Source organism: Rana temporaria, chromosome 3 (genome assembly GCF_905171775.1).
Source record: "Rana temporaria chromosome 3, aRanTem1.1, whole genome shotgun sequence".
NCBI lineage: Eukaryota > Metazoa > Chordata > Amphibia > Anura > Ranidae > Rana > Rana temporaria.
The window spans coordinates 378,571,342-378,599,028 of NC_053491.1; the positions used below are offsets into that span (position 1 = coordinate 378,571,342).

Below are 27,687 nucleotides of genomic sequence, written 5' to 3' on the forward strand. Positions count from 1 at the left end.
CTCTTCCTGAGTGTCATCACAGACTGGACTTGACTAGCTGCTGCTGCCTGCTTCACACACAGACATACAAAAGAGAACCTTGTGTGCTCTGTGATTTATTCAGAAACTTGAAGTCTTGATGGCTCACATAATCATGTTATAGATAATTTTACAAATCATGAGCTGAGGCTGCGGTTTTTTCAGCTCCCTACACATCCTGAAAGGGGAGGATCTTTGACAATGAATTGAATCAGATTCACATTCATGATTCGATTCATTCAAACTCTGTAGTGAGTTGATTCACTGATTCGATTCAGTGATTCAGTAGCCAAGCCTAGTTTTTACAAAGAGCCGTTGCAGCTTGAGCAAGTCAGTCAGTCAGTCATCTGAGAGCTGCTGAAGACATGGAGGGACCGCTGTTTGTGGAGCTCTGCACCGGGATCAAGATGCCTATCCTGGGCCTGGGCACATGGCAGGTGAGGGCTATTCTGGGTTCGTGCCACCCTGTCCTCTATGGAATCCCCCCTCCCTACAGAGGCCTGCCTGTGTGTGACAGGGACCCCCCCTTTGCCTCTATAACTCCTATTTATAGGAAATGACTGACCCCCCCCCCCCCCCCCCCACTATATCACACACACATCGCAAAAACACACATCACTTCTTATATCTACTCCATGTATATGGTCTGTAATCACCTGTATATCTATATTCAGTGTCTGTGTTCTGTATCAATGCGGTTGATTTGCAGTAACTCAACCCTATTGAGATGGATTTATAAAGGCAAATAGACTGGGCACTCTGCAAGGACATTTGCCCCAGAGCTTAGTAAATGAGGGGAAGCTTTGCTAACTTCCAACATCCAATCATGTGTATGCAAAAATGCATTTTTTATTTTTTTTTATTTCCCTTTGCATGTGATTGGGTATTCTTTGCAAAGTGAAATAGTGTCACCTCATATACTCAGTCTATTTTCCTTTTTAGTAAATCAACCCCATAGTGTTCTATGTCTCCATATCTGTGTGTTCTCTACACCCTGTCACTGTTGTATCCTCCATGGATTAGCCGGTGTGCCTTCATAAGTGTGTGTGTGTGTGTGTGGAGAGCGAGATCGATCAAATGCAAATATACAGCACTATCAAAAAAAGAAATATCTACACTCCTCCGCAATCTATTTCAGATTAATGTCAAAAGGGACCCTTATGTAGCTCTCCTTGGTAAGCCCATTATGGAATTATTACGTCCAGAAAGGCAACTAGCCCAGCAAGTCTTTACAGCAACTAGGTTGACAATTGCGAGAGCATGGAAAACCCCCACACTTAGCTTTGAGGTAATCAAGAACCACCTGAACGATGTCATGGTTAACAAGAAACTAACGGCTGTCCTTTCTGACACGCATGACAAGTTTCTTAGGGTTTGGCAGCCCTGAATTACATACTACCACCCTTCTAGGTTTGATACTGCATTACTATCATTGTAAGACCCCCTCCTGCGTGGACCTCCTACTCTCCTCTTTTGGCCTTCTACTCCTCTCCTCGCTCTGCTCCGTGTTTTGTTTTTTTTTTTTTCTCTCTCCCTCTCCCCTACTGTTGTGTATTGTACTGCAGGTTTACAGACACCCGGGCATGGCTTGGGTTATAGACTATGGTCCTAAGGACTCTTTTCACTTTGCATTTATTAGAATAAAGCGTACAGTCACGGCTCATGTCCCCCCCCCCCCCCATCCGGGTGAGGGCTTTCGGGTCCAGATTAGCTCTGTATGCTAGAACAATTTATTGTATACCTGTACTGTCGGTTTGTATGACAATAACATTTTTTGGTTAAAAAAAAAAAAAATATCGATGTGTGACTAGTAGTAAAACTGTAGGTGACCATATAACAGTTTTACATGTGAGATATACACACCATAAATCAAAAAATAAACTGCTACTTAACCACTTAAGACCCGGACCTTTAGGCAGGTAAAGGACCCGGCCAGTTTTTGCGATTCGGCACTGCGTCGCTTTAACTGACAATTGCGTGGTCGTGCAAAGTGGCTCCCAAACAAAATTGGCTTTTCTTTTTTTTTGACAGGCCTGCGATATTGCGGCGGATGTATCGGACACTTTTGACACAATTTTGGGACCATTCACATTTATACAGCGATCAGTGCTATAAAAATGCACTAATTACTGTATAAATGTGACTGGCAGTGAAGAGGGTTAACACTAGGGGGTGAGTAAGGGGTTAAATGTGTATCCTGGGTGTGTTCTAACTGTGTGGGGGGAGGGGACTGACTGAGGGAGGTGACCGATGCTGTGTCTCTATGTACAAGGGACACAGATCGGTCTCCTCTCTCCCTGACAGGACGTGGAGCTCTGTGTTTACACACAGAGCTCCACGTCCCTGCTGTCACCGCCGATCGCGGGTACTTGGCAGACATCGCGGCCGCCAGGCACACGCATCGGCTCCCGAGCGATGCGCCGGGCACGTTGTTTCCCAGCGGCGCGCACGGGGAATGTAAACAAGCAGGACGTCCAAAGACATCCACTCGGCACTTGGGAGCCGCGCTGTGGAAGTCTTTCGTCCATAGCGCGGATCCCAAGTGGTTAAACGTGGATATTGACACCAAAGAGCCGTGACAGATCAAAGAGACACCTCCACCAATCTAATTAGTATTCTTCCCACTGATTCCAATTTAACCACCCCAATACAGGGCAGTTTCACCCCCTTCCTGCCCAAGCCATTTTTCAGCTTTCAGCGTTGTCACACTTTGAATGACAATTGCGCGGTCATGCGACACTGTACCCAAATGAAATATTTAATTTTTTTTTTTTTTCCCCCACAAATGGAGCTTTCTTTTGATGGTATTTGATGACCTCTGCAGTCTTTTTTTTTTTTTTATTGAGCTATAAAGAGAGAAGTTTAAAAAAAAAAACTTTTTTTTTTTTCTCCTATCACCTTCCAGGACGGCACACCTGAGAGATGAGGGCTCCTCCCTACAGGAAACACAATCAATTGATAGCTTGTTATAAGTCCCCACCCTTCCCCTTGATCCCCAGTATTGATTGTGTTTCTCCCGAACACAGCGACATTTTTGTTTTAAACCTAGAGACCGGGGAGGGTCGAAAGGTACCCCTGTTGAGACAGGGTTTTAGGGAGGCCAGGGAGGGCTGAACTAACCTGTGAGCTTGATCCACTCACAGGTCGCCCCAGGCGTGCACCAGCGCTCTGAGCTGCAGGGAAGGCGAGCCATCGCTGAGGTGCAAAAAGAAACGCCACCATTGAATTGCTCTCTCCTTCCCGGGGTTTGCTTCCTACTAGGAGCACTGCGCTCCAGGCCTCTCACTGAGAGAAACAGGAACCGCGTCACAGGAAGTTGGCAGTTCCCCACAGCGCAACCTGGAAGTGCCTGAACGGCAGCGTGGAGCGGTGGAAGCGGTCGGCTTGTGGATAGCCCCTCCAGAGGTACCGACAGCCAGGAAGGGGAGTGGGAGTTCCTGACTTTCAGGGAACAGCCAGAACAGGAATCTGGATTCCATCTCGCCTTACCCCCTTTTTTTTTTCTCCCCAGTCTCACCAGCAGTCTCAGGGGAAGACGGAGTAATATTATGTTTTATGTCTTATGTCTTACAGAATCCCCCAGCGGAACCCAGGAGGCCTCAGTTCAGTCTCCTGCCGCAACAGGGCATAGTTCCTCTAAGAGATGTGGGAACTGTAAGGATAAACTCCCTAAGTCCCACTCAAAACCCTTTTGCTATAAATGCATAAATAATTTTGCAGGAATGCAATGATGAAAAGTTTTTTCTTGCATCCATGCAGACGGAAATGCTAGCAACTGTTAAAGCTTTTCGTGAAGCAGCTGGGCAGTCAGTACAGAATCCTGACACAGAGGAACTCGCCCCTAGGGAAGGCACATCCTCTCGAGAAAGTTTATTTTCGGGGGGACCCAGTACCTTTTTTCCCACCTTCACAAATGCTCCCTCTAGGTCTGACAGAGGAAGAGGAAAGTGATATAGTAAGTCAGGTCAGATCAAGACACAGCTCAGAGGGAGAGGCAGATAGAAACTTCCTTAGCCAGCTCCAGGAGGATATGAGACGAAGGAGACACCTCTTCGCTGTAGATCTTGACAGTCTCCTCCAGGCAATTTACGCCACAGAGGAGATCCCAGAAACCCCTAAGCCTTAGGCAACCTCAGCACAGGATAAAGTTTATAGGGGGTTGAGCAACACTCAATCCAGGGTGTTTCCTCTCCACCAATCCCTTAAGGAGCTAGTCCTACAGGAATGGAAAGAACCTGAAAGGAGAATTATCAGACAAAAAACTTGAAAAAGAAGATATCCCTTTCACCAGTCGGATGAGGAGACCTTTTTTTAAGCTCCCTAGACTTGATGCGGCCTTGTCGCAAGTCACCAAGTTGTCTGAGCTCTCCTTTCAGGACGCTGGCAATATCAAAGACTTGATGGACCGCATAACAGAATCCCTCCTTAGAAAGGCTTGGGAAGCTAATACAGCAGCCATGGGTCCAGCCTTGGCAGCAGCCTGTGTAGCCAGGAACACAGATATATGGGTGGAGACGCTTACCGGGCACATGTCCCAGAATACAGATTCTGAGGAGGTTATCGAGTCCCTAACAGTGATAGGGAAGGCTGTTGCCTACTTGGCGGATGCAGCAATCGAGTCCGCAAGGGCTTCAGCTAAAACGGCAGCCTTAATCAATTCAGCAAGAAGGGCTGTTTGGATTAAGGCCTGGGAAGGAGATGTGACATCTAAAGGTAAACTCTGTGGCATTCCCTTTCAGGGTTCACTATTGTTTGGCAAAGGCCTGGATGATGTCCTATCTAGGTCAGCGTTTCCCAACCAGTGTGCCGCGGCACACTGGTGTGCCGTGAAGAGTCCCCTGGTGTGCCGTGGCAAAATGACCCCCAATATAGGCAGCTATGGCTGCTATCTGATGTAACGGCTAGCGGTGCCAATCCGCTGTGTAAAACTCACTTTCCGACACTCGGGAAGCTGTGCTAGCTGTGCGGGCATCCCGACCGCGTCTTGCCAACCGAATACGTCATCGGTTGCTATGGGAGGGTCGGGCGCACGCACTGTTGCGTGTGACGTGAGAGCCGCGGGTTCCGGGATCAGACTCTGCCTGGCGCGCTTTTCCCTGAGGGGGAAGAACGGGAGAGAAATAGAGGTGAAAGTATTTGTACGTCACTTTGAATGTGAATAGTTTTATTGCAGGCATGATGTGTATAAAATAAAAAAAAATACATAACACTTGGCACTTTCACAGTGACTCACTTCATTGCAGGCATGGTGATTTATTTTAAATGTAATATATTTACATGGGCTATGTGGGTTATTATTGATAATAACTGTATACTTTAATACTGCAGTTTGGCCGCAGTGCAGGTGTAGCGCAATGTACCTGCGGTTTTCATGTGGTTTCTCAGACTTATATTATTGTAACGGAACCCCAAATGGGACAGGGGTTAAATCCGTTCACGATATTCCATTCAAGACAGCTTATCGACACTCCAACCAACAGGCAGACCCGATCCATTTCATAAGAATTCCCTCAATAACGAGACTGACAAGCTCTGTTACTGCGTCAAAATATGAACTAACTTTTAATGGTTTCTTAGCTTCCTTATGTGCAGTATAACCGGTTACAGAAATCACATAAACAATCAAACTCTCCACCCCCCCCTCATTACACCATGGGGGGGTTAAATCACATTCTTTGGAAGGCCTTTCAAGAGCCAGGCTCATTTAACAACTCACTAGCCAGGGCTAATCATAGAAATTAGTGTTGTCCCGATACCACTTTTTTAGGACCGAGTACAAGTACCGATACTTTTTTTCAAGTAGTCGCCGATACCGATACTTTTTTAAAAATGTGTCCCCAAATGCAGCGATGTCCCCCCACAGATGCAGCCATGTATCCCCCCATCCAGCCATTGTCTCCCCCCATCCAGCCATTGTCTCCCCCCATGCAGCCATTGTCTCCCCCCATGCAGCCATTGTCTCCCCCCATGCAGCCATTGTCTCCTCCCATGCAGCCATTGTCTCCCCCCATGCAGCAATGTATCCCCCCATCCAGCCATTGTCACCCCCCATCCAGCAATGTATTCCCCCAGCCATTGTCTCCCCCCATCCAGCCATTGTCACCCCCCATCCAGCCATTGTCTCCCCCCATGCAGCCATTGTCTCCCCCCATGCAGCCATTGTCTCCCCCCATGCAGCCATTGTCACCCCCCATGCAGCCATTGTCACCCCCCATGCAGCCATTGTCTCCCCCAATGCAGCCATTGTCACCCCCATCCAGCAATGTATTCCCCCAGCCATTGTCTCCCCCCATCCAGCCATTGTCACCCCCCATCCAGCCATTGTCACCCCCCCATCCAGCCATTGTCTCCCCCCATCCAGCCATTGTCACCCCCCATCCAGCCATTGTCACCCCCCATCCAGCCATTGTCACCCCCTATCCAGCCATTGTCACCCCCCATCCAGCCATTGTCACCCCCCATCCAGCCATTGTCTCCCCCCATCCAGCCATTGTCTTCCCCCCATCCAGCCATTGTCTCCCCCCATCCAGCCATTGTCACCCCCCATCCAGCCATTGTCACCCCCCATCCAGCCATTGTCACCCCCCATGCAGCCATTGTCTCCCCCATCCAGCCATTGTCACCCCCCATCCAGCCATTGTCTCCCCCCATGCAGCCATTGTCTCCCCCCATGCAGCCATTGTCTCCCCCCATGCAGCCATTGTCTCCCCCCATGCAGCCATTGTCTCCCCCCATGCAGCCATTTTCACCCCCCATCCAGCCATTGTCTCCCCCCATCCAGCGTCTCCCCCCATCCAGCGTCTCCCCCCATGCAGCCATGTCCCGCTTACCTGCATCCCCGCTGCCGCCGACTGTGTAATACGCCGGGAACATTACAACTTTGAATCGCTGTAATGATTGGCGCCGCGCTGCGTATAGACACTCCCCCTCGCTCGGGATTGGACAGTTCACCCGAGCGAGGGGGAGTGTCTATGCGCGGTGCGAATCATTACAGCTATTCAAAGCTGTAATGTTCCCGGCGTATTACACAGTCGGCGGCGAATGGCGGCGGGATGCGGCGTCACCCCCCATCCAGCCATTGTCACCCCCTATCCAGCCATTGTCACCCCCCATCCAGCCATTGTCTCCCCCCATCCAGCCATTGTCACCCCCCATCCAGCCATTGTCACCCCCCATCCAGCCATTGTCACCCCCCATCCAGCCATTGTCTCCCCCCATCCAGCCATTGTCTCCCCCCATCCAGCCATTGTCACCCCCCATCCAGCCATTGTCACCCCCCATCCAGCCATTGTCACCCCCTATCCAGCCATTGTCACCCCCCATGCAGCCATTGTATCCCCCCATCCAGCCATTGTCACCCCCCATCCAGCCATTGTCACCCCCCATGCAGCCATTGTCTCCCCCCATGCAGCCATTGTCTCCCCCCATGCAGCCATTGTCTCCCCCCATGCAGCCATTGTCACCCCCCATGCAGCCATTGTCACCCCCATGCAGCCATTGTCTCCCCCCATGCAGCCATTGTCTCCCCCCATGCAGCCATTGTCACCCCCCATCCAGCCATTGTCTCCCCCCATCCAGCGTCTCCCCCCATCCAGCGTCTCCCCCCGTGCAGCCATGTCCCGCTTACCTGCATCCCCGCTGCCGCCGACTGTGTAATACGCCGGGAACATTACAACTTTGAATCGCTGTAATGATTGGCGCCGCGCTGCGTATAGACACTCCCCCTTGCTCGGGATTGGACAGTTCACCCGAGCGAGGGGGAGTGTCTATGCGCGGTGCGAATCATTACAGCTATTCAAAGCTGTAATGTTCCCGGCGTATTACACAGTCGGCGGCGAATGGCGGCGGGATGCGGCGTCACGGCGGCGGCGGCGGCGGCGGGGGGGTTTGTATTCTATATTGGTATCGGGGGTATTTGCGGGAGTACGAGTACTCCCGCAAATACTCGGAATCGGTCCCGATACCAATACTAGTATCGGTATTGGGACAACCCTAATAGAAATGAGTCACTATTGACTGGTTGGGTCACAATATTCTTTAGACATTTAAAAAAGAATATATGGTAGATTACTGTCCATGTTAAAACAATCCAATATATGTCTCTTTATTTCCTGGCTCAATCTGTGCCCAAAAGTGACTCCTGTTAAAATTATGTCCCTCATTTTTGGTGTGCTTTCAGAAAATGTACCAAAAATGAATAGACATAATAGAAGTTTATGAGAAACCACATGAAAACCGCTACACCTGCGCTGCGGCCAAACTGCACTATTGAAGTATACAGTTATCATTATCAATAATAACCCATCTATAATATATAAAAGAAATATTAAATCACCATGTCTGCAATGGAATGAGTCAATTTAAAAGTGTAACAAGTGTTTTTAACATTTTCTAATGGTGGTGTGCCTCGTGATTTTTTTTTTTTCATGAAAAAAGTGTGCCTTTGCACAAAAAAGGTTGAAAAACACTGATCTAGGTCATCAGAGAAAGGTAAAAAAAATTCCAGTTAAACCATACCTGGAGGGTATCCAGGAATTGGCCGAACAAGTAGTACCAGTACCGAAAGCTCAACAGTATTTGTAGTCCGCAAGCCATCGGGAAAATACCGTCTGATAGTAAATCTAAGAAACCTGAACAAGTTTCTGGAATACAAAAGATTTACTATGGAAAGTATCTACTCGGTAAGAAAGAACCTCATAAAGAAAGCCTTCATGGCGACTCTAGACCTCAAAGATGCCTACCTACACGTGCCAATTCACATGGATCACCAGGCTTATCTGAGGTTTGCAGTAGTGGTTGGAGGAGAGGTCCTCCACTGGCAGTTCAGAGCACTACCGTTTGGTCTAGCATCCAGCCCAAGGATCTTCACAAAGATCCTAGCGGAGGCAGTGGCTTTCTGCACCTTCAGGGTATATCCCTCATACCTTACCTGGACGATCTACTGATCTCCGGACAGTCAGCCTCCCAGGTCATGTTGAATACCAACAAAGCAGTATCAGTCCTAAAAAGTCTGGGTTGGATAATCCATACAGAGAAATCCTCCCTCAAGCCAGAGCAGGTCAAGACCTTTCTGGGTTACATAGTTGACACCAGGCAGCAGAGGCTCTTTTTGCCAGAAGACAAAGTGGCAAAACTAGCCTCAGCGGCAGGGGATCTGATAAAAACCCCCAGGCTCTCCAGAAGAAATGTTCTGAGAACCCTAGGCCTTATGTCAGCAAGTATACCAGCAGTAGTCTGGGCACAACTTCATTCCAGGACACTTCATTTCTTCTTCCTGTCCTCCTGGGACAAGAAGAGAGTACCTGGATCAGGAGATACTGCTCACTCCTCAGGTCCTGTCATCCCTGGAGTGGTGGACAATTCACCAAAACCTAAAGGAGGGACGACCATGGGCTCAGTGGAACCCGGTAAAGGTTACCACGGATGCCATTTCTTGGGGGTGGGGTGCCCACCTAGGAAAGAAAAAAGCCCAAGGGCAATGGAACAGCTCACTAGCTCGCAGGTCTTCCAATTACAGGGAGCTCAGAGCAGTAGGAGAAGCCCTAAAAGCCTTCCAGGAAGACATCAAGGGCAAAGAAGTCCAAGTAAGCTCCGACAACGCCACAGTTGTAGCCTACTTGGGTCACCAGGGAGGGACCAGGTCCAGTCCCCTACTGGAACTATCCAAGGAAATCCTGGGCAGAAGGAAAAGTTCTCTCCATTTCTGGCATACATATAAAGGGGGACAAGCAATACAGAAACAGACTTCCTCAGTCGTCAGCTGATAAGACAGGGGGAATGGGAACTGAACCCAGAGGTGTTTCAAACCCTGGTACAGCACTTCGGAAATCCGGAAATAGACCTGTTTGCCAACCGGCAAAACAGAAAGGTAAAGAGATATTTCTCGATTTCCCAAGAACTACAGTCAGAAGGTCTAGATGCACTGACTCAGACCTGGCATTACAGGCTAGCATACGCCTTCCCGTCCTTGGCCCTGATTCCGCGGGTCCTTCAGAAACTCAGCAGGTCGCCTGGCCAGATCCTTCTGATAGCACCGTGGTGGCCAAGGAGAGCTTGGTTTGCAAGTCTAAGGTCCATGGCTGTGGCGGAACCACTAAAGCTCCCGAACAGGGCTCTCCTCAGGCAGGGGCCAGTACTTCACCCAAAGCCGGAATTTTTCCAGCTGGTGGCCTGGTTAGTGAGCGCCAGATCCTGAAACGTAAAGGCTGCTCAGAGAAGGTGATAAGTACCCTTCTTTTGAGCAGAAAACCAGTGACTAGGAAGATTTATTCAAAAATTTGGAAGACTTTCTATTCCTGGGGTAAAGAAAGACAGGTGACTTCAACTTCTTTCCCGGTTATCCTGGACTTCCTCCAGGATGAAGTAGACTTGGGGTTAAAAGTCAGTACCCTTCGGGTCCAGATAGCGGCCCTCTGTCTATCTCGATCGGCAAAAGAGGACCTTATTAAGTGTTTTCTGTTAGCAAGAGAAAGAGTTTCTCCAATCCTTAAAGGTAGTTGTCCGCCTTGGGACTTAACTAGGGTGTTAGAGGCGTTATCTATACACCCATTCGAACCCATAGAAGAGGTTCCCCTTAAATTCCTAACTTTAAAGTTAGCTTTTTTTGTTAGCCATTACTTCAGCCAGGAGGGTAGGGGATCTGCAGGCGCTATCCATGAAGGAACCCTTCCTGAGGGTACAGCCAGATAGGATCACTCTCAGAGCAAACCCTCTGTACCCACCAAAAGTGGCATCCTTATTTCATAGGACACAAGACATAATATTGCTGTCCCTTTTGTTCTGAACCAAAGAACAAGAAAGAAAAGAAATTTGACTTCCGGTTCCGGCGCCGCATGAGAGGGCGATAGACAGACACCGCTCCCGCCGCCATCCTCCCGTTTTCTGCCACAGAGCCCGGCCAGAGCTTCGAGGTGTCCCTCCTTCACCCCCGATCCAGAGCGGGCGCATATGGATCGCTTTGTAGAGCGATCATACGCTCGAGCGGTCTCCTCCACACCTCCCGCGGGAGATGCGGCTCCAGGCACAGCCAAGATGGCGGCCTCGCAGCATACGGGGGAATCTCCTCAGCCGCACACTGCCCCGGACACTCAGGCAATTGACCCCGCATCACCAGCGGGCATTGCCCATCAGGTGGTCGCCCTGCTGGGACCCACTCTAGCTGCCACAGTAGATGCCGCTGTACAAAGGGGGCTTGAGCAGCTTCACCTGGAAGTGCAGTCACAAGCCCAGAGAATTGCACAGACAGAGGACAGAATATTTTCCCTGGAAGATGATTCCACTGCTCAGTCCGCCATTTTAGCTCGCATAACCGCTGAAAACAGGGAGTTATGGAGCAAGTTAGACGACCTTGAGAATCGTTCCAGGAGGAACAATCTGCGCATTATTGGACTGCCAGAATCAGTTGCTAACAACCAGCTCGCTAACATATGTGCTAAAATTATCCCTGAGCAACTGGGACTCCGCATACCCTGCACGGTGGAACGCGCCCATCGCATCGGTCAATACATGGAGAGCCGCACCAAACCCAGACATGTCATTGTTAAATATCTGAACTACGCGGATAAAACCGCTATAATGCAGCCATTCCGCCGCACGCGCTCCCTCTCGCTGGATGGATCAAAACTACTGCTGTTTGCTGATTACTCCATCGAGGTGATGAAACAGCGCAAGGCATTCTCCGCAATCTGCACAGCTCTGCACCGTGATCAAGTAAAATTCTCCCTGGCGTATCCGGCCACCTTGCGCATCCAAACTACGTCAGGGGAGCACCTCACTTTCTCATCGCCTGAAGAAGCGGATCGCTACCTTGCGTCGGCCGACGCCGGAATGGATCACACCAACTCTGCAGAGGACTCCTCCTCATCACCGGCCACTTCTTCTGCATCCCGCAAGCAGCCTGGCAGCCTGATCAAACAACCATACAAGCGGAGTCGCGTTGCTCCTCGGACGGACCTCCTACATAAAAACCTGAGACACACTTTTAAGGACGTTCAGACTGACCTGATAGGCCGTAAAATCACGCTACACCTGACCTTAGCTGGCAAGGACGTAGCCATCACTAACATATACGCACCCAATTCGCCGGACACCTCGTTCTTTCAGGACTTGGTGGCCTGGATACTGGCTGCCCCGAGTACTTTACATTTAGTGGGAGGGGACTTTAATTCAGTTATGTCCACGACACTTGACCGAGTAGGCGACACTGCACATAAAACGACCGGACATGCCAAGCCGACCTCGATCCCGACGCTCTTAACACATGCCATAGACTCCATGCACTTAATTGATGTGTGGCGGTTAGCACACCCGACGGACCGGGATTATACCTTCTACTCACAACTCTTTTTCCTGCATCGATTACTTTTTTGCCTCCCCCACACTTCTCCCATTGCTATGCGACTCGGAAATCGCTGACGCCAGAATCTCAGACCACAGCCCCATTGCAGTCCAATTGATTAATCCCCAACCTTCTTCTCCCTCACGCGTATGGCGCTTCCCCTCATACCTGGTGGATAATGAGGACTTCCGCCACATGCTTTATGAAGCGTGGACGGAATATACCTCTACTAACGAACCACACCTTACGGAACCAAACCTGTTCTGGGAGGCTGGTAAAGCCTTCCTAAGAGGGAAAATAATCTCCTACACCACCCAATTTAGGAATGCCAGACAACATTACCTGCTAGCGAGTGACACTCTACGCACAAACTACTTACACTTCACCGTACGCCTGATAACATACGCGCGTGGAGAAAAGCCAAACGAGAATTTGACCTCTGGGCCGAAACAACAAGAACTGGTTAAAAACTCCTATTCTAATTTACAATTTCATAGGTTTGGTAACAAAGCAGGTAAACTGCTGGCAAAGCTATGCACGGGGCCAAGGCGGCCCACCCATATCTCTGCCCTAAAGGATCCAGCTGGCACCATGGTTACCTCGCCTACTGAAATTAGTAAAATACTGGTTGACTATTATACAACTCTGTACTCGGCAGATCCGACTGACCAGCCCGCTGCCGAAGCCCTTCTGGCTAAGGTACGACTGCCCAAACTCCAAGAGGACCACTTAGCTGCTCTTAACGCACCCATAACTGTTGAAGACATCCAACAGACGATCAAATTCTTGACCTCTGCTAAAGCTCCAGGCCCGGACGGTTACACGGCCGAATTCTACAAACTAACTAAAGACTTTATTCCTGATACACTGAAGCATGTATATGCAAACATGTGGGATGGGGGCCCTTATCTCCCTACGGGCACGCAGGCACATATTAGATTGCTGGCCAAGAAAGGTAAGGACCCCTCGCTTCCGGGATCATACCGCCCAATTTCACTAATCAATGTGGATGAAAAAAATACTATCCAAGATTATTGCGTCCCGCTTGGCCCACCTACTTCCCTTTATGCTACACCCGGCACAGTCAGGATTTGTCCAGGGACGCTCAGCCACTCTAAATATACGGAAGGTTCTAATGGCGTTGGAATATGCTAAAATGAACCCAGACCAAGACGTTGCCATATTGTCACTTGATGCCAAGAAGGCCTTTGACAATATCAGTTGGTCCTGGCTGTTCCGGGTGATGACAGATTTTGGTTTCTCGGGTCCAGTTGTGCGTTTTCTACAGCGAATGTATGAATCCCCTACTGCGTGCCTGGTCACCCCTGACTTTATCTCTGACACGATCCCCCTGACGAAAGGAACAAGACTTGGCTGCCCCCTTTCCCCTCTACTTTTCAATATTGCTATCGAGCCTTTATCACGACTACTCAATTCCCCGGACGGGGTCAGTGGCATTACAATAGGTCCCCAATCTCTCCGTTCCACCCTATTTGCTGACGACATATTGTTATTTTCTACACAACCCCTGACAGGTTACGGCAACTATTTCATACTTTCAGACTGTGTTCTGGTTTTCGGATTAATTTTGACAAAAGCGAAATTTTACCGCTTCAGCCCAAAATGGCTGCCAAGTGGCGACTTCAATCCCCCTTTGCCATAGCGGCGCACCACATTACATATCTAGGCATTCACATCGGCCGAGAACCTTCCACTTTATATACACTGAACTTCCCACCGTTAATATCTAAAATTGTGAAGGAGCTGGAAGCTTGGGCGGCCCTCCCCCTCTCACTCTTTGGGAGATGTCACCTCTTTAAAATGGTGTCGTTTGCACGCCTACTCTATCCTATGCAGACCATACCTCTCTTATTGAAACATTCTGACGTAACAAAGATCCATAAAGCATTGTCTGCCTTCCTATGGTTTCGCAAGAAACCACGCATTGCCCTGCAAAAACTATGTCTCCCGAAGTCTGAGGGTGGGGCGGGCCTGCCCAATACCGTGCTCGAGGGTGCCTGGACCTTCCCATATGCTCTACCAGCCATTCTTCATTCGAATCCCAACAAATTACCGACGTGCCTCAGGTCAAGTGTACTCATCAAGGATACAGTTATAGCCTGGAGGGAGGTGCGGAGGCTGCTGGGGTTGCCCTCCAGCGTTTCATGCCACCTGCCAATACTAGGCAACCCAATGTTCCTCCCGTCCACTCTACACAAAGCCTTTGAACAGTGGAACATTAGGGGCCTTACCAACATTTCATCAATGTATCTCAATGCCCCTGGCAAGTTTAAGTCATTTCAAACCCTGTCAAGGGAATTCTCTCTACCAGCGACACATGCCTTCTCCTACCACCAATTGGTCAGTTATTTACGCTCATGCCACAGCCCTGGGACTGATCCCTTGCAAAAGTCCTTTATTGATGCTGTATTACGCAGGAATGACTACTCCATCTCCACCCTATACTCTCACCTTATTGAACATCAGTCTGCCAAGTATCGTCTTAAGCCCTTTCAGAAATGGTCCCAAATATTTGAAGATGAGAGCCTTTCTGAGAAAATGCTTGAAGGTTACAGGCGAGTGCACAAACTCGGAATTTCGGAAACATGGCGTGAGACCCAATTCAAAATTATTCATAGAGCATACTACCCTTTTCGTATCAACAAAGCAGAACCAACCCAGGAGCGGTGCCCTTGGTGTTCCACCCCTCGCCCCACGCTGCTCCACCGCTTCTGGGAGTGCAAACCTATTGTTAAATACTGGGACTCTGTTTTTTCCTCTATCTACAGGATTGCCAAAATACGGGTCCCCAGACATTACCTGTTATGCCTATTCGGATCTGACCCACCCCCGACCACGCCATCGACAAAGAGCTCGCTTCCCATCTCTCACTGGACGCAGGTCTGCCTTCTGGTGGCCCGCAGGACTATAATGTATAATTGGATCAACCCATCACCGCCAAAACTACCAGCGGTGAAAAAAGCCCTCATGTCACTTTTCTATCTGGAGAGATTGGACACCATCGTGATGAACTTTCGGTCCACCTCACGATTCTTTACGAGATGGCGAAAATTCATGGAACATTCCTTCGACCAAGAGGATTTGCAAACACTCATGCAACCATTCCGCTATACAGATTGGTATCTCAAACAGAACCTTGCAAACTCGCTAGGCAGCCTCAAAGTATCCAATCTGTCTGACCCTTCTATGTTTCTGCCACCCTGAACCATGGCACCATATGCTAGTTACTCCTTGACGTTCGTGACTCCTTCTTACCTTTTCTCTGTGAATATCACCCATTGCCACCTCAGCAGCCAGTTTAATATCCGAGGTTACTGTTTGTTTCATTGTTTTAGCTCCGTATTACATTTCTAATTCTCCAAATGTTGCTTCCGCTCCTTCAAGCACTAGGTTTTATACTGTCACATCCTCCTGCTAATGTAACATTGTTATACAGGTAATCACTGTACCGTTGGTTTAATTGTGCGTTTATTTCTATTTTATATTTTTCTTTACTTGTACATGACTGTGTACGGATCAAATTATTCTGCCCTACTCCAATGTACTGTGAAAATTCCAATAAAAATGTATTTAAAAAAAAAAAAAAAAGAAATTTCATTGTCTAGATGTAAGAAGGTGTCTTCTCACTTATCTGGAGAGAACAAAGAGTTTTAGGAGATCCAATCACCTAATGGTTCTGTATGCTGGGCTCAGGGACTGCAGGCATCAAAAGCCTCAGCCTCAAGATGGATAAGGGAAGCTATCTCCGGGGCTTATGTGTGCGCGCCGGGGTCCCAGCTCCAGCTAATATCAAGGCTCATTCAACCAGATCCTTAGCAACTTCCTGGGCTGAGAAAGCAGGAGCCTCCTGGGAACAAATCCACAGTGCGGCTACCTGGTCCAGTCATCATACATTCCTGAAGCACTATCGTGTGGAAATGTTGTCACAGCAAGACTTGGCTTTTGGTCGAAAGGTCCTACAAGCTGTGGTCCCACCCTGAAGTTAGGCCTGTGTTTACTTGATTATCCTCTCAGGTGTGCCATCCTGGAAGGTGATAGGAGAAAACCTACGTTGGATTTACCAGTAACGGTATTTCTACGAACCTTCCAGGACAGCAGCCCTACTTCCCGCCTTATGTGGAGGGAAAGGCAAGCTAAACGCTAGGTGGTAAGTACCTATACGGAACAATGTCCCTTGTGAACCAGTTCAGGATTACTTTAATACATACTCCGGATCAAGGGGAAGGGTGGGGACTTATAAAAAGCTGTCAATTGATTGTGTTTTCTGCAGGGAGGAGCCCTCATCTTTCAGGTGTGCCATCCTGGAAGGTTCATAGAAATACCGTTACTGGTAAGTCTAACGTAGGTTTTTTTTTCCCTTTACGTCTTTCAGGACAGCCCACAATTGAGAGATAGACTCCTCCTCTTCCTTTAGGAAACACTGCGCCAGCCCATAAATTTCTTGCTTCCCCTGCCAGACCTCAGTATTAGTGTTTCCTCCGGTGGGGAGACACTGTGCTTAGGAACCTAGGCCGAATCAGTCAGGGGACTGAGGCCGTTTGTCTTACCTTAAAGAAAGCAGAGGCTTTCAGTTGAATCTTAGGTGCGGTGCATGCCCACCATTAGCCACCCCATCCTCGCCGAGCGCGGCTGTTGGTTGCGGGGGACCCCTATTCTGTCCACTGGGGCGCAGCGAGGGAGACATCGAGGCTTGCTCTGCTAATACAGGCCGCACATTTTTTTGAACCGAGGTGGGCCGGACGGCGGGTAACGTCATTTCCGGCGTGGAGCGGATGTCTCCCCTTTGCACCGCGACTTCCGGTTCCGGGTCACGGTGCTGATAGGAGGCCTGGGCGGACGCTGGAGGGAGTCGGATCTCGCACAGGCGAAGTGAGGCTCTTCAGCAAGCAGCCACCTGCAGTCATGTCAGCAGCATCTCCGGAGCCAGCCCTGACAACTTGACGCTACCTCCAGCGAGCCTAAGGTAAGAGTACCCTGGGGAGGGGCACTCTCTAGCTTAGGTTTGCCTCTCCAGGTAGGGTTCAATGCATGGGGAGGCAAGCCCCCTGGGTGGCCAGGGGAGGGGGAGTCCTTAGTCCCAGTGATTATAGGGGGCTAGGTGCACTCCCAGGGTTGTAACCAATTTTATGTTTTTCTAAGAATGTTGTTTTCTACCCTATCTGTATTTCAGAAGGCCATTGAAAAAACGGGTGGTGGAAGGCACAGCTCAAGGAAGAAATGTGCCTCCTGTAGGGATGTCCTCCCAGAATCATGGACTAAGGTCCTGTGTAAGGATTGTATACAATCCTTAGTCAGGGAGAGTGAGTTAGAGCAGGAATCAGGGCTCACATCCTCAGTAAAAGAGCTGTCGTCCACCTTCTCCTTATTTAAATCCCTGTTTGAAAGATTACAGCCTCCGGCTGTTCCCACCCAGGTTACAACCCAGCCACAGGCTCAGGGCCCTGCACCTGTCATACCCGCAGCAGCTATGGCAGATGTTTCTGCAGGCCCTTCCCAGGTGGAACCGGTTCTTCCGGATAGTGCCACCTCTGATTCCCAAGAGGGTTCAGATGGAGAGGACCGGGACGGGGAGTCCAGGAAGCCCTCCAGGTATAAGTTGTCACTGGATGAGGTAGAGGACCTCTTAGGGGCAGTTTACACAATCCTGAAAGGAAACCCCTTTTTTTTTCTTTTTTTTTTTTTTTTTCTTTTTTTTTCCAGATCCCTAAAGAGGAGATTCCCCTTCTCAGAGGATCCTTTGTCTATCTGGAACAAAAACCCCAAATTAGACGCAGCCTTCTCCCAGGTGTCCAGAAATACAGATCTGGCGTTTGAGGACATAGGGGTTCTGTCTGATGTCATGGACAGGAGAATGGATTCCCTATTGAAGAAAACTTGGGACTCTACTATCGGGAATCTAAAACCAGAACTAGCCGTTACGGTAATAGCCCGCAGCCTGGAACATTGGCTCTCTAAGATTCAAGAGCATATTGAAGCAGGAACAGCAAAGGAAACTATTCTATCTTCCTTCCCTACTATCCTGCAAGGGGTCGGAATCAGTCCGCATGTCAGCCAGATCGGCTGCTCTAGCTAACTCGGCCAGAAGGGCCCTCTGGCTCAAGACTTGGTCTGGCGATAGCGCCTCTAAATCAAAGTTGTGTGTTATTCCCTTCACAGGTGACCTGCTTTTTGGCCCAGACCTTGAAGCAGTGCTAGACCGCACAGCGGACAAAAAGAAGGCCTTTCCTCCTAAACGGAAAACCTCGGTACAGACAGGAAAGGGGTTTCGTCCGCAAAAACGTAAGGGGGCGTCCAAACCGGCAGGCCAAAAGAGGGTTTAGACCCCCAAGGGCAAAGGCAGAGGTGGAGTGATTTTTCACCCTCCTGTCCAGCCCCTTAAGAACCCATGACTCTCTAGTCAGGGTGGGAGGAAGACTGGGGACCTTTCTCCCGCAATGGGAATCAATCTCCCCAAACCAGTTTGTCCTGGTGGTCATAAGAGGGGGATACCAACTGGAATTTTCGTCTCCTCCCCCCCAGAGATACCTAATCACCCAACTACCCACGAAGCCTTGTTGGGGGCTCTAAGGCCCCATACACATGAAAGAATTTATCCGCGAATACGGTCCAGCGGACCGTTTCTGCGGATAAATCCTCTCGAGGATTTCGGCGGATTTTCATGCGATGGAGTGTACACACCATCGCATTGAAATGCGCGCCGAAATCCTCTGGCGATGACGTGTCGCGCCGATTATGACGCGGCGACGTGCGCGACGCTGTCATATAAGGAATTCCACGCATGCGTCGAATCATTACGACGCATGCGGGGGATCCCTTCGGACGGATGGATCCGGTGAGTCTATACAGACCAGCGGATCCATCCGTTGGGATGGACTCCAGCAGATGGATTTGTTCTGCATGTCAGCGAATATTCGATCTGCTGGAATCCATCCCAGGGGAGAAATATCCGCGGAAACAGATCCGCTGGCGTGTACACTGTGTAATGGCACAGTCGAGGCATGTAATGTAATGGCACAGTGAGATTTGAAAAAGCCTGTTTCTGTCAGCGGTTGTTCCGGCTACCCCTCAGCTTCCAGAAAGACTAGTAAGAAGGGGGTAGTCTTATACAGTGAGTATATCCCAAAACCAGAATTTTTCCTTGAAAATTAGGGGGTCGTCTTATACGCCGGAAAATACGGTACCTATGAGATCTTGTACAGGCTGTTATAGAATAGTAAAACCAACCCAGGTCCCATACGCTGCACACGCAACATGGGCAAGATCTCCTTGGAAGGCACTCAAAATGTGGCTTTCCCAGGGGGGAGATGTAAGGCTTTTGAGAACCAGGAGGAAGGAGGGATAAAATGTCATTTCACAAAAGACCATTTTCCTGCACAAACGAAGCAGTGATGTTTTGGGATGTGGAATTTTGTGTTTAGGTATAAATGTTTGCTTTAAAATAGGTTGCTATATGTTTATGACAAAAAAATGTGATTGCGTCCACATGGGGTGAGTGTTGCACTTGAAAGCAGTTTGGGATTTAAAAAATAAAATTCTAACTAGGTGGATGCATCATCGATCCGATGCTGCATCTTTCCCCCCACGACTCTGTAGTGAGACCACTGATTGCTCAGTTCTTCCTTCCGCTCTGAGCAGAGAGTGGTGACTGTCGATGACTCTCTGCTCTCCCCTCCAGTGCTCACAGGAGCGCTAGGCTGTGGAGAGGATGGGAAGGACTGGCTCAGGCTCTCAGTGGATCCCTGAGAGGCGGATCCAGGTGCCGATCCAGGCTTCTGGGTGGATACCAACCATATGGTCAGGATCTTTTCAGAACCTGGGTCGGCTCTGACATTGGACTTAAGCCTGCTGTCAGCTTAACAGTTCACAGGAGTTCAGAATGGACTGCACTCCTGTGTTCCATAGAATAAATATGACCAAAATAGCTCTTTTACATTTTGCATAATGTTTTCAAAATCCCTAAATTTTGAGTGTGTGAATCGACTCCAAATCGTTAGCAGATTACAAGGCATTTTGTGGTTATTAAGCCTTTTACTGGTGTATTGTGACTGGAATGGGCAGATTCTGTAAAGTGGCTTGTGGCTATGCAATCGCATTACACAGCAGTTAGTTTTGTCTCTTGTTTATTATCTGCTGATTTCAAGGCCTACCTGTATACATGCAATGACCAGTGATGGGTGTGCTTTTACCGTGTTTCACCGAAAATAAGCCCAGGTCTTATATTAATTTTGGCAACCTAAAACACACTAGGGCTTATTTTCGGGGGATGTCTTATTTTTTTACGGTATGTTCAATGATCCTAAAGTGGTTGTAACGCAAAAAAAATAAAAAATCCTTTTCCTTTAAAGCATAATATAATGCATAGTGCTTCTGCTGTGTCAATTATCCATCTCCTGTGTCCCCTGTCTTCTCCCCCTCCCTGTCAGATCAGGACCTAAAAAGCCATCCTTATAGAATTATGCAATTACATTTAACCACTTCCAGACCGGGTCATATTTTTCCTGTTCCATATTATGTTTCATAAATGGCTTTGAATTGGTTGCATCTATTGGTTATCATAGATCAGCAAAAATGATTAGCAACTCGGCTAAAAGTGAACCTGCCAGCTATTTTGACCCTTTAAAGTATAGGTTTACCCTTTTTCGTTAAAGCACATATATATTTTTTTTTTTTTAATCTTTCGAAGGAGCCTGCAAAGCATTGAACCTGCGAACAGCAGATTTTAGGATCCTGCAGGCACTTACGATAGCTGTCTGCCCGTACCTCATACAGGCTGGCACCCGAGAGCAGGAAAATCGGGGGACTACGAGAGTGCTCACCAGCGCCCCCATAGTTCATTAAGATCTACAAGTCGGGGGGGCGTGTCCGGAAGCTGCCTAGTATGGACGTGTGAGCACTGAGCTCCTCCACAGCCCACAGTGAAACGGCCTGCTGCGGGGACACAGACGGCGCTTTTATGGGTGGATCCAGGCGCACCCGATCCTCCAGGGTCCGGGGGTCCTCTCAACCACCGCCCGGAACTTCTGCGACCCTCCGTGGGTACTTTTCGCCACCCCCCATGCCTCGCGGCGGGGAATCCAAGATGGCGCCGGGCTTCCCCACGAGGTCCCAGTCCGGGACGCATCCTCAGCCACCCGCTCTCTCCGGCGGACCATCGGACACCATCTGGGGACCAGCGATCCCCCACCAACCTGCCCCGGGAGCGGTGAGTTCACCCCCGTCCTGGCAACCACAGGCGGCGCCGCCGCAAGAATCTAGGCAGGCCTCACTAGGCCCCAGTGAGACCCCGCACACACAGTGCTCAGGGACTGTCCCCAGGCTGTTCCGTACGGCCTCGGATCCGGGCCTAACCTCTGGGAGCCCTGACTCCCCTGCCTCTCCTGCCTTATCGGAGGACTTTCCCCCCCTGCCAGTCCATGATAGTGCCTGGGCACCGGGGGCCTTACAAGCAGTACTCCCTGGTGCACTCAGGCCACAGTCTGCGCCCCTCCTGCTCCCTGCTCCCCCCCAGCCTCAGAGACTATCACAGGGCATGGATCCCGGGCCTGCTGTGTGGGGAACAGATCCAGCAACAACATACGCCCGAATGGTTGGCTCCCCGGCTGGGGTGCCTGCGGACAGACAGGCGCCCCCCCCTTCCTCCCCAGGTCACCCCCCAGAATGGCTGAGCTCTTCAGTGCCCCAGCTGCACCCCGAGATCCCAGTCCGGCGTGAGGCCCCCCTGAACTTACTGCAGGGTCCCCTCCCCCCTCAGCAAACCTCCCAGCCCCATCAGGGGATTGACCCTCGCCTTCCTGAGCACCCACCCTGGCAAGCGTACCTCCAGGCCATGCCAACTAAAGATGACTTCAGGCTGCTCATTGAGGAGGTCAAATCAGCCTGCCGCGCTGAGATCCAGGTTCTCCATGCCAACTTTAAGCACCTTTCTGACAGAGTAGAAATGGCGGAGGAGGAAATCCAAGAAACCAAAATAGCGGTCCATCGTACTCAGGTGCAAGGCGCTGACCATCGTTTAATGCTTAGAGACATGCAGCGCCAAGTGGAGGATTTGGACAACAGGGGGCGCAGGAACAACATCCGCATTAGGGGCCTGCCTGAGTCGGAGGGCCCCGAGGACCTACATGATACCCTTCAAACCCTCTTTAACGATCTTTTGGGCGAGCCCCCGAACAAGCCGATAGAGATGGATCGGGCACACCGCGCCCTTCGGCCTAAGGGCCCTGCTTCTAGACCTCGCGACATCATCTGCAAAGTCAACTCCTTCCCCCTGAAAGAGGACATTATGCGAAAAGCCCGCACCGCCAGGAAGGTGGTCCTTGGCAACTCTCAACTACAGCTGTACCCGGACTTGTCTTGGATAACCCTGCAGAAGCGCAGACTCCTACAACCCCTCCTTCTCTCGCTGCAGGAACGTGACATAGTATACCGATGGGGTTTCCCTTTCAGCCTCACTGCCCGTCGGCAGGGACAATCGGCGGTGCTCCGCTACCCTGAAGACCTTGAGGCGTTCTGCGAAACTATGGACATCCCTGTTCCCCGCCTCCAAGAATGGGACTTGGTGGCAACGCCACCGCCGCCACCCTCGGTCTGGCAAAGGGTCCCTCCACCCAAAAGACCCCATGCCTGGGGCTCCCCACGTGTCTCCACCGGCCCCAGGCATGGCTGAAAACTGTTGACCCTGGACCCCATCCTGGTCACTCTTTTGGCAGGTTCCCCCCCGTTAACCACACTAGCAGTCCCCCCTAGGCCCTTAACTAGTCACCCGTTTGTTCATTGGGCACTTACTGTTGGAGACCCGTGACTACCGGCTCTCCCGTTCACCTGTCCCCCCTTAGGTTTATCCTTCCAGAGTTCCCTTGATACCTGATTGCATTTCTCTGTTTATTGATTGAAACTGTTCTCTATGTCCCCCCGGCCTGGTCCCTCCCCCTTCTGGGGGGTCTTGGTCGGGAGGACTTATTGGAACCCTCCGGGTCCTGAGTGGCGCGGTGCATTCGGACCCTTTTTGCACTATGTTACCTTGATTGTTGTGCATTTAATGCTGTTGTCTTTCTTTTTTTTTCTTCCTCTTCCCTTCTTTTCACTCCTCCTTCCTTCCCTCCCTCTCCCTGCTCTCACGGTCCGGCTCGTGCCTCTGGCGGATACCCAATCGGCTCCTGCGTCCTGGCGCCCCCCTCAGGTGAACCCCGTTGTGACCCCGCGACTGGATCAGATAAGTAGCCTCTTGTTTGCATATACCCTTGACTATGGCTAAGATAGTATCTCTTAATGTCCACGGCCTAAATTCGAATAGGAAGAGGCACCTTGCCCTGAGGGAGATCAGGCATTCTGGGGCAGACATTGTCCTCCTTCAGGAGACGCACTTCAACAAGGGAGACGCCTTTGCGTTTGCGGCCAGACAATACCCCCAGGTTTTCCAGGCGTTTAATCCCCGAAAGCGGGCGGGAGTGGCCATCCTTTTCAAGCACGGTTCTCCCTTCACGTGTTCCGAGTCGTTTATCGACCCAAGGGGGCACTATATCATCCTGAGAGGCCTCTGGCAAACACAACCCATCACCTTGTGCACCCTATATGCCCCTAACACCCACCAGATTCACTTTCTCTCTAGGGTACTCGCGCGCCTGTTTCGGACGCCTAATGAATATCTGTTGATTGGCGGGGACTTTAACCTATCTCAGTCGGTGACCCTTGACCGCCAGGTAATGAACCCCTCTGACCCGCAAACCCGAGCCCACAGGGACTCTAAACTTTTCCGCCAGCTCACAAGACGTTATGCCCTATTTGACACATGGCGCGCCCTTCACCCGGGGGACAGACAGTTCACGTTTTACTCGGCCCCACACCGCATGCACTCCCGTATAGACTACTTTTTCGTTAACAACGCTACCCTTCGCGTTACTAGGGAGGCCCGGATATTGCCGATATCCTGGTCGGATCACGCCCCGGTGGTCATGACCCTGGACCTGGGTGCCCCCAACCTAAGGCCATGTCACTGGCAGCTGAACAACTTTTTGCTCCAGTATGGCCCCTCCAAGTTGGAGCTGGAGTCGACGTTACAACATTACTTTGTTGAAAACGACACCCCGGATGTCTCCCAGGCCACTCTCTGGGAGGCCCACAAGGCGGTCCTTCGGGGGCGCTGCGTGGCGCTCTCCTCAGCCATGAAAAAAGATGCCAGAGCATCTAAGGTACAGGCGGAGAGGGACCTGAGGAACCTGGAGATCCAACTGCAAACTTCTCCATCCATACCCCTTCTTAAAAGGATAGTCTGTTTGCGCACAACACTCCGAGATCTGGCTCTAGGCCAGGTGGAGAAGGCCCTGCTCCGACTGAAACAACAATACTACGACAAGGGAAACAAGGCCCACTCCCTGCTGGCACGTAAGCTATCGGAACGCTCCCACATGACCACCCCCCACCAGATTAAAGACGGGGCAGGCCGTCTCCTGACCCACCCTCGGGACGTAGCTCGTGCCTTTGAGGAGTTTTACACGGCCCTATACAGCGACCCCGATATCCCGCACGACCCTCCGTCTCCCGTTCTCGCTGACCGCCTGCATGACTACTTGGAATGCAGCGGAATCCCCAGGATCCAGGCTGCAGACCTTCTTTCCCTTAACGCCTCTATAACTGAGGAGGAACTCACGGCCACCATTAAGACACTGCCTGCACATAAATCCCCTGGTCCGGATGGCCTCCCATATGAGTACTATAAGACGTTCCTCCCCATCCTCCTCCCGCGTATGTGTAAGTTGTTTAATGCCTTCCTTCAGTCGACCCCCATCCCCACGGACATGCAACGGTCGTTCCTAACACTGATCCCCAAACCCGACAAAGACCCTTCTGCGTGCGCTAGTTACAGGCCAATCGCGCTACTCAACTCAGATCTAAAAATATTTACCAAGCTCCTCTCGTTGCGTTTGAATGTGGTTCTCCCTTCCCTGGTCCACAAGGACCAAGTAGGCTTTGTCCCCCTCCGTCAAGCGGGGGACAACACAAGACGGGTTATCGACCTGATAGATGTGGTAAACAGGGAGGGCCAAGAATCATTGGTCCTCAGTCTAGATGCAGAAAAGGCGTTTGACCGCCTCAGCTGGCCCTTCCTGTTTGCCACGCTAAAACACATGGGGTTCCGGGGCCCCTTCCTCCGGGCCATACGCCACCTCTACACGAACCCTACGTCTCAGGTTAAGACCCCCTTTGCCCATTCTCCTTCTTTTCCGATAGCCAATGGGACACGCCAGGGATGCCCGCTCTCGCCGCTTCTTTTCGCACTATGCGTAGAACCCCTGGCGGCGTCTATTCGCAGGAACCCGGACGTTCGGGGAGTCCCGGTGCGGGGTAGGGAATTTAAGATGGCGCTTTTTGCGGACGACGTAATACTGACCCTGACCCAACTCAGAATCTCCCTTCCTAACCTCCACGCGGAACTTGATTTATATAGGTCCCTATCGGGTTATAAGATAAACGCGGCAAAGTCGGTAGCTCTCCCCATTAACATCCCTGACGAGGAGGTCCGACATCTAAAACAATGCTTCCCCTACCATTGGGCGACAGCGGGTCTGAAGTACTTGGGTGTGCAGATCACCCCGTCTTTCGATACCTTATATAAGGCTAATTTCCCCCCCCTCTATAGGTCCATAAGAGAACTCTTGCAGAAATGGAGGGCCCATCACATCTCTCTTTTGGGTAGGGTGGCCTCTGTTAAGATGGTCATCCTCCCCAAACTCCTCTACCTCTTCCAGACGTTGCCTGTCCCAGTCCCATATGCGGATCTACGTAAGCTTCAAGCGGACTTGGTACGCTTTGTCTGGAATTATGGGCGGCACAGGATACCCCGAACGGTCCTGACAGCATCCCGCACCGACGGGGGATTGGGGTTCCCCGACTTGCTTAAATATTACCAGGCAGCCCAATTGCGCGCCATTACCTCTTGGTTCCCCCAGCGCTCCTATAACAAATGGACAGAAATTGAGAAAATATGGCTGGCCCCCACGCACCCGAATAGCCTGTTGTGGAACGCGAGCGCGGAGGTGGACCCGGGCCGACTTTTAGGACCCATGCTCCACCTCAGGACGATTTGGCGTAGGCTGTCCCTGGCGTATGGTTTGAGCTCGGAGAGGTCCCTTCTGACATCTTTCCTGTTCAACCCCAGGATGCCTGACGGTCTGACCCACCAGATGTCGTCACCCTGGGCAACGCGTGACCTCTTCCACTTTGGCCATTTAGTGGACCCTATTACCCGAAAACTGCGCTCATTCTCTGATTTGCAAAAAAAATTCAACTTACCTCGCCAGGTGTTCTATGGGTATCTGCAGATAAGACACTATGCGCAATCATTTGCCCCTGGGCTCCAATTTTCGGCGCCAACACCCTTCGAAAAACTGGTACTGGAGGGATCTGCTCGCCGCGGGTTGATATCAGACATATATAGGCTGTTAAACTCTCGCTCCTTCCCATCTATGGGTAAGCATGCATACATGCTTCGTTGGGAAAAGGCGCTTGGGGAGGAGATCCCGGAGGCGACATGGCAGACGATCTGGTCTCAGGCAGCTAAAAGCTCTCTCTGTACGCTGTACAAGGAGAACGCCTATAAAGTACTGTATTTTTGGTATATGACACCGGATGTTCTCCATGCTATATATCCATCCAGCTCCGATAGGTGTTGGCGTTGTCAGGGAGCCAAGGGTACTTTGTACCACATATACTGGACCTGCCCCAAGATAGTACCGTTTTGGACGGAAACCCAGCAATTGCTGTCTCGCCTCCTGGGAGTACCGGTCCCCTGGTCCCCAAAACTATTTTTATTAGGGGTGTCACCCCTGCAGATCCCCAAACCCTCCAAAAAATTGATGAGGCATGTATTAACGGCCGCAAGGTGCCTGGTCGCTCTCCATTGGAAGCGCCCGTCCCCCCCCTCTCAAACTGACCTGTACGCCAGGATTAAGGATGTCGAGCTAATGGAGAAAATGACAGCTAGGCTGCAGGATAGATTGGAGAAGCATGACGAGATTTGGGAGGATTGGCATCGCCATGAGGATCCGCCCTGAGCCACGGGTCGAGCCTCCCCTTACCCCTTCCTGCCTTCTCTCTCCCTACCTCCCTGCATCTGCATTTCCCCTACCTGTTCTTTCTTCGTTTCCCTTCTGATCCCTTCCCTTTATCTATTTTCTGTCTCTATTATTCAAGAGTTTTTCTTTTTCTTGTATGCTATGTATCGACTTCAGGCAGAATGTGCTGGTGGTTTAGCCGCTTACGTGGGGAGCCGCCGGGCCCCCCCCTGATGTCTGCCTTGTAATGTGCTGCAATACCAT

At 50.6% G+C, this 27,687-nt stretch overlaps 1 protein-coding gene across 1 annotated transcript in view; it reads left to right on the forward strand.

Moving 5' to 3' along the window:
• Positions 1-360: 360 nt before the first annotated feature.
• The window catches only part of LOC120932851 (aldo-keto reductase family 1 member B1-like), a 105,809-nt gene continuing 78,482 nt past the window's right edge, over positions 361-27,687 (forward strand). The window contains exon 1 of the mRNA XM_040345638.1: positions 361-455. Within this exon, the coding sequence (XP_040201572.1) occupies positions 384-455 (72 nt within the window). The 5' untranslated portion in view covers positions 361-383. The remainder of the gene's footprint in view (positions 456-27,687) is intronic.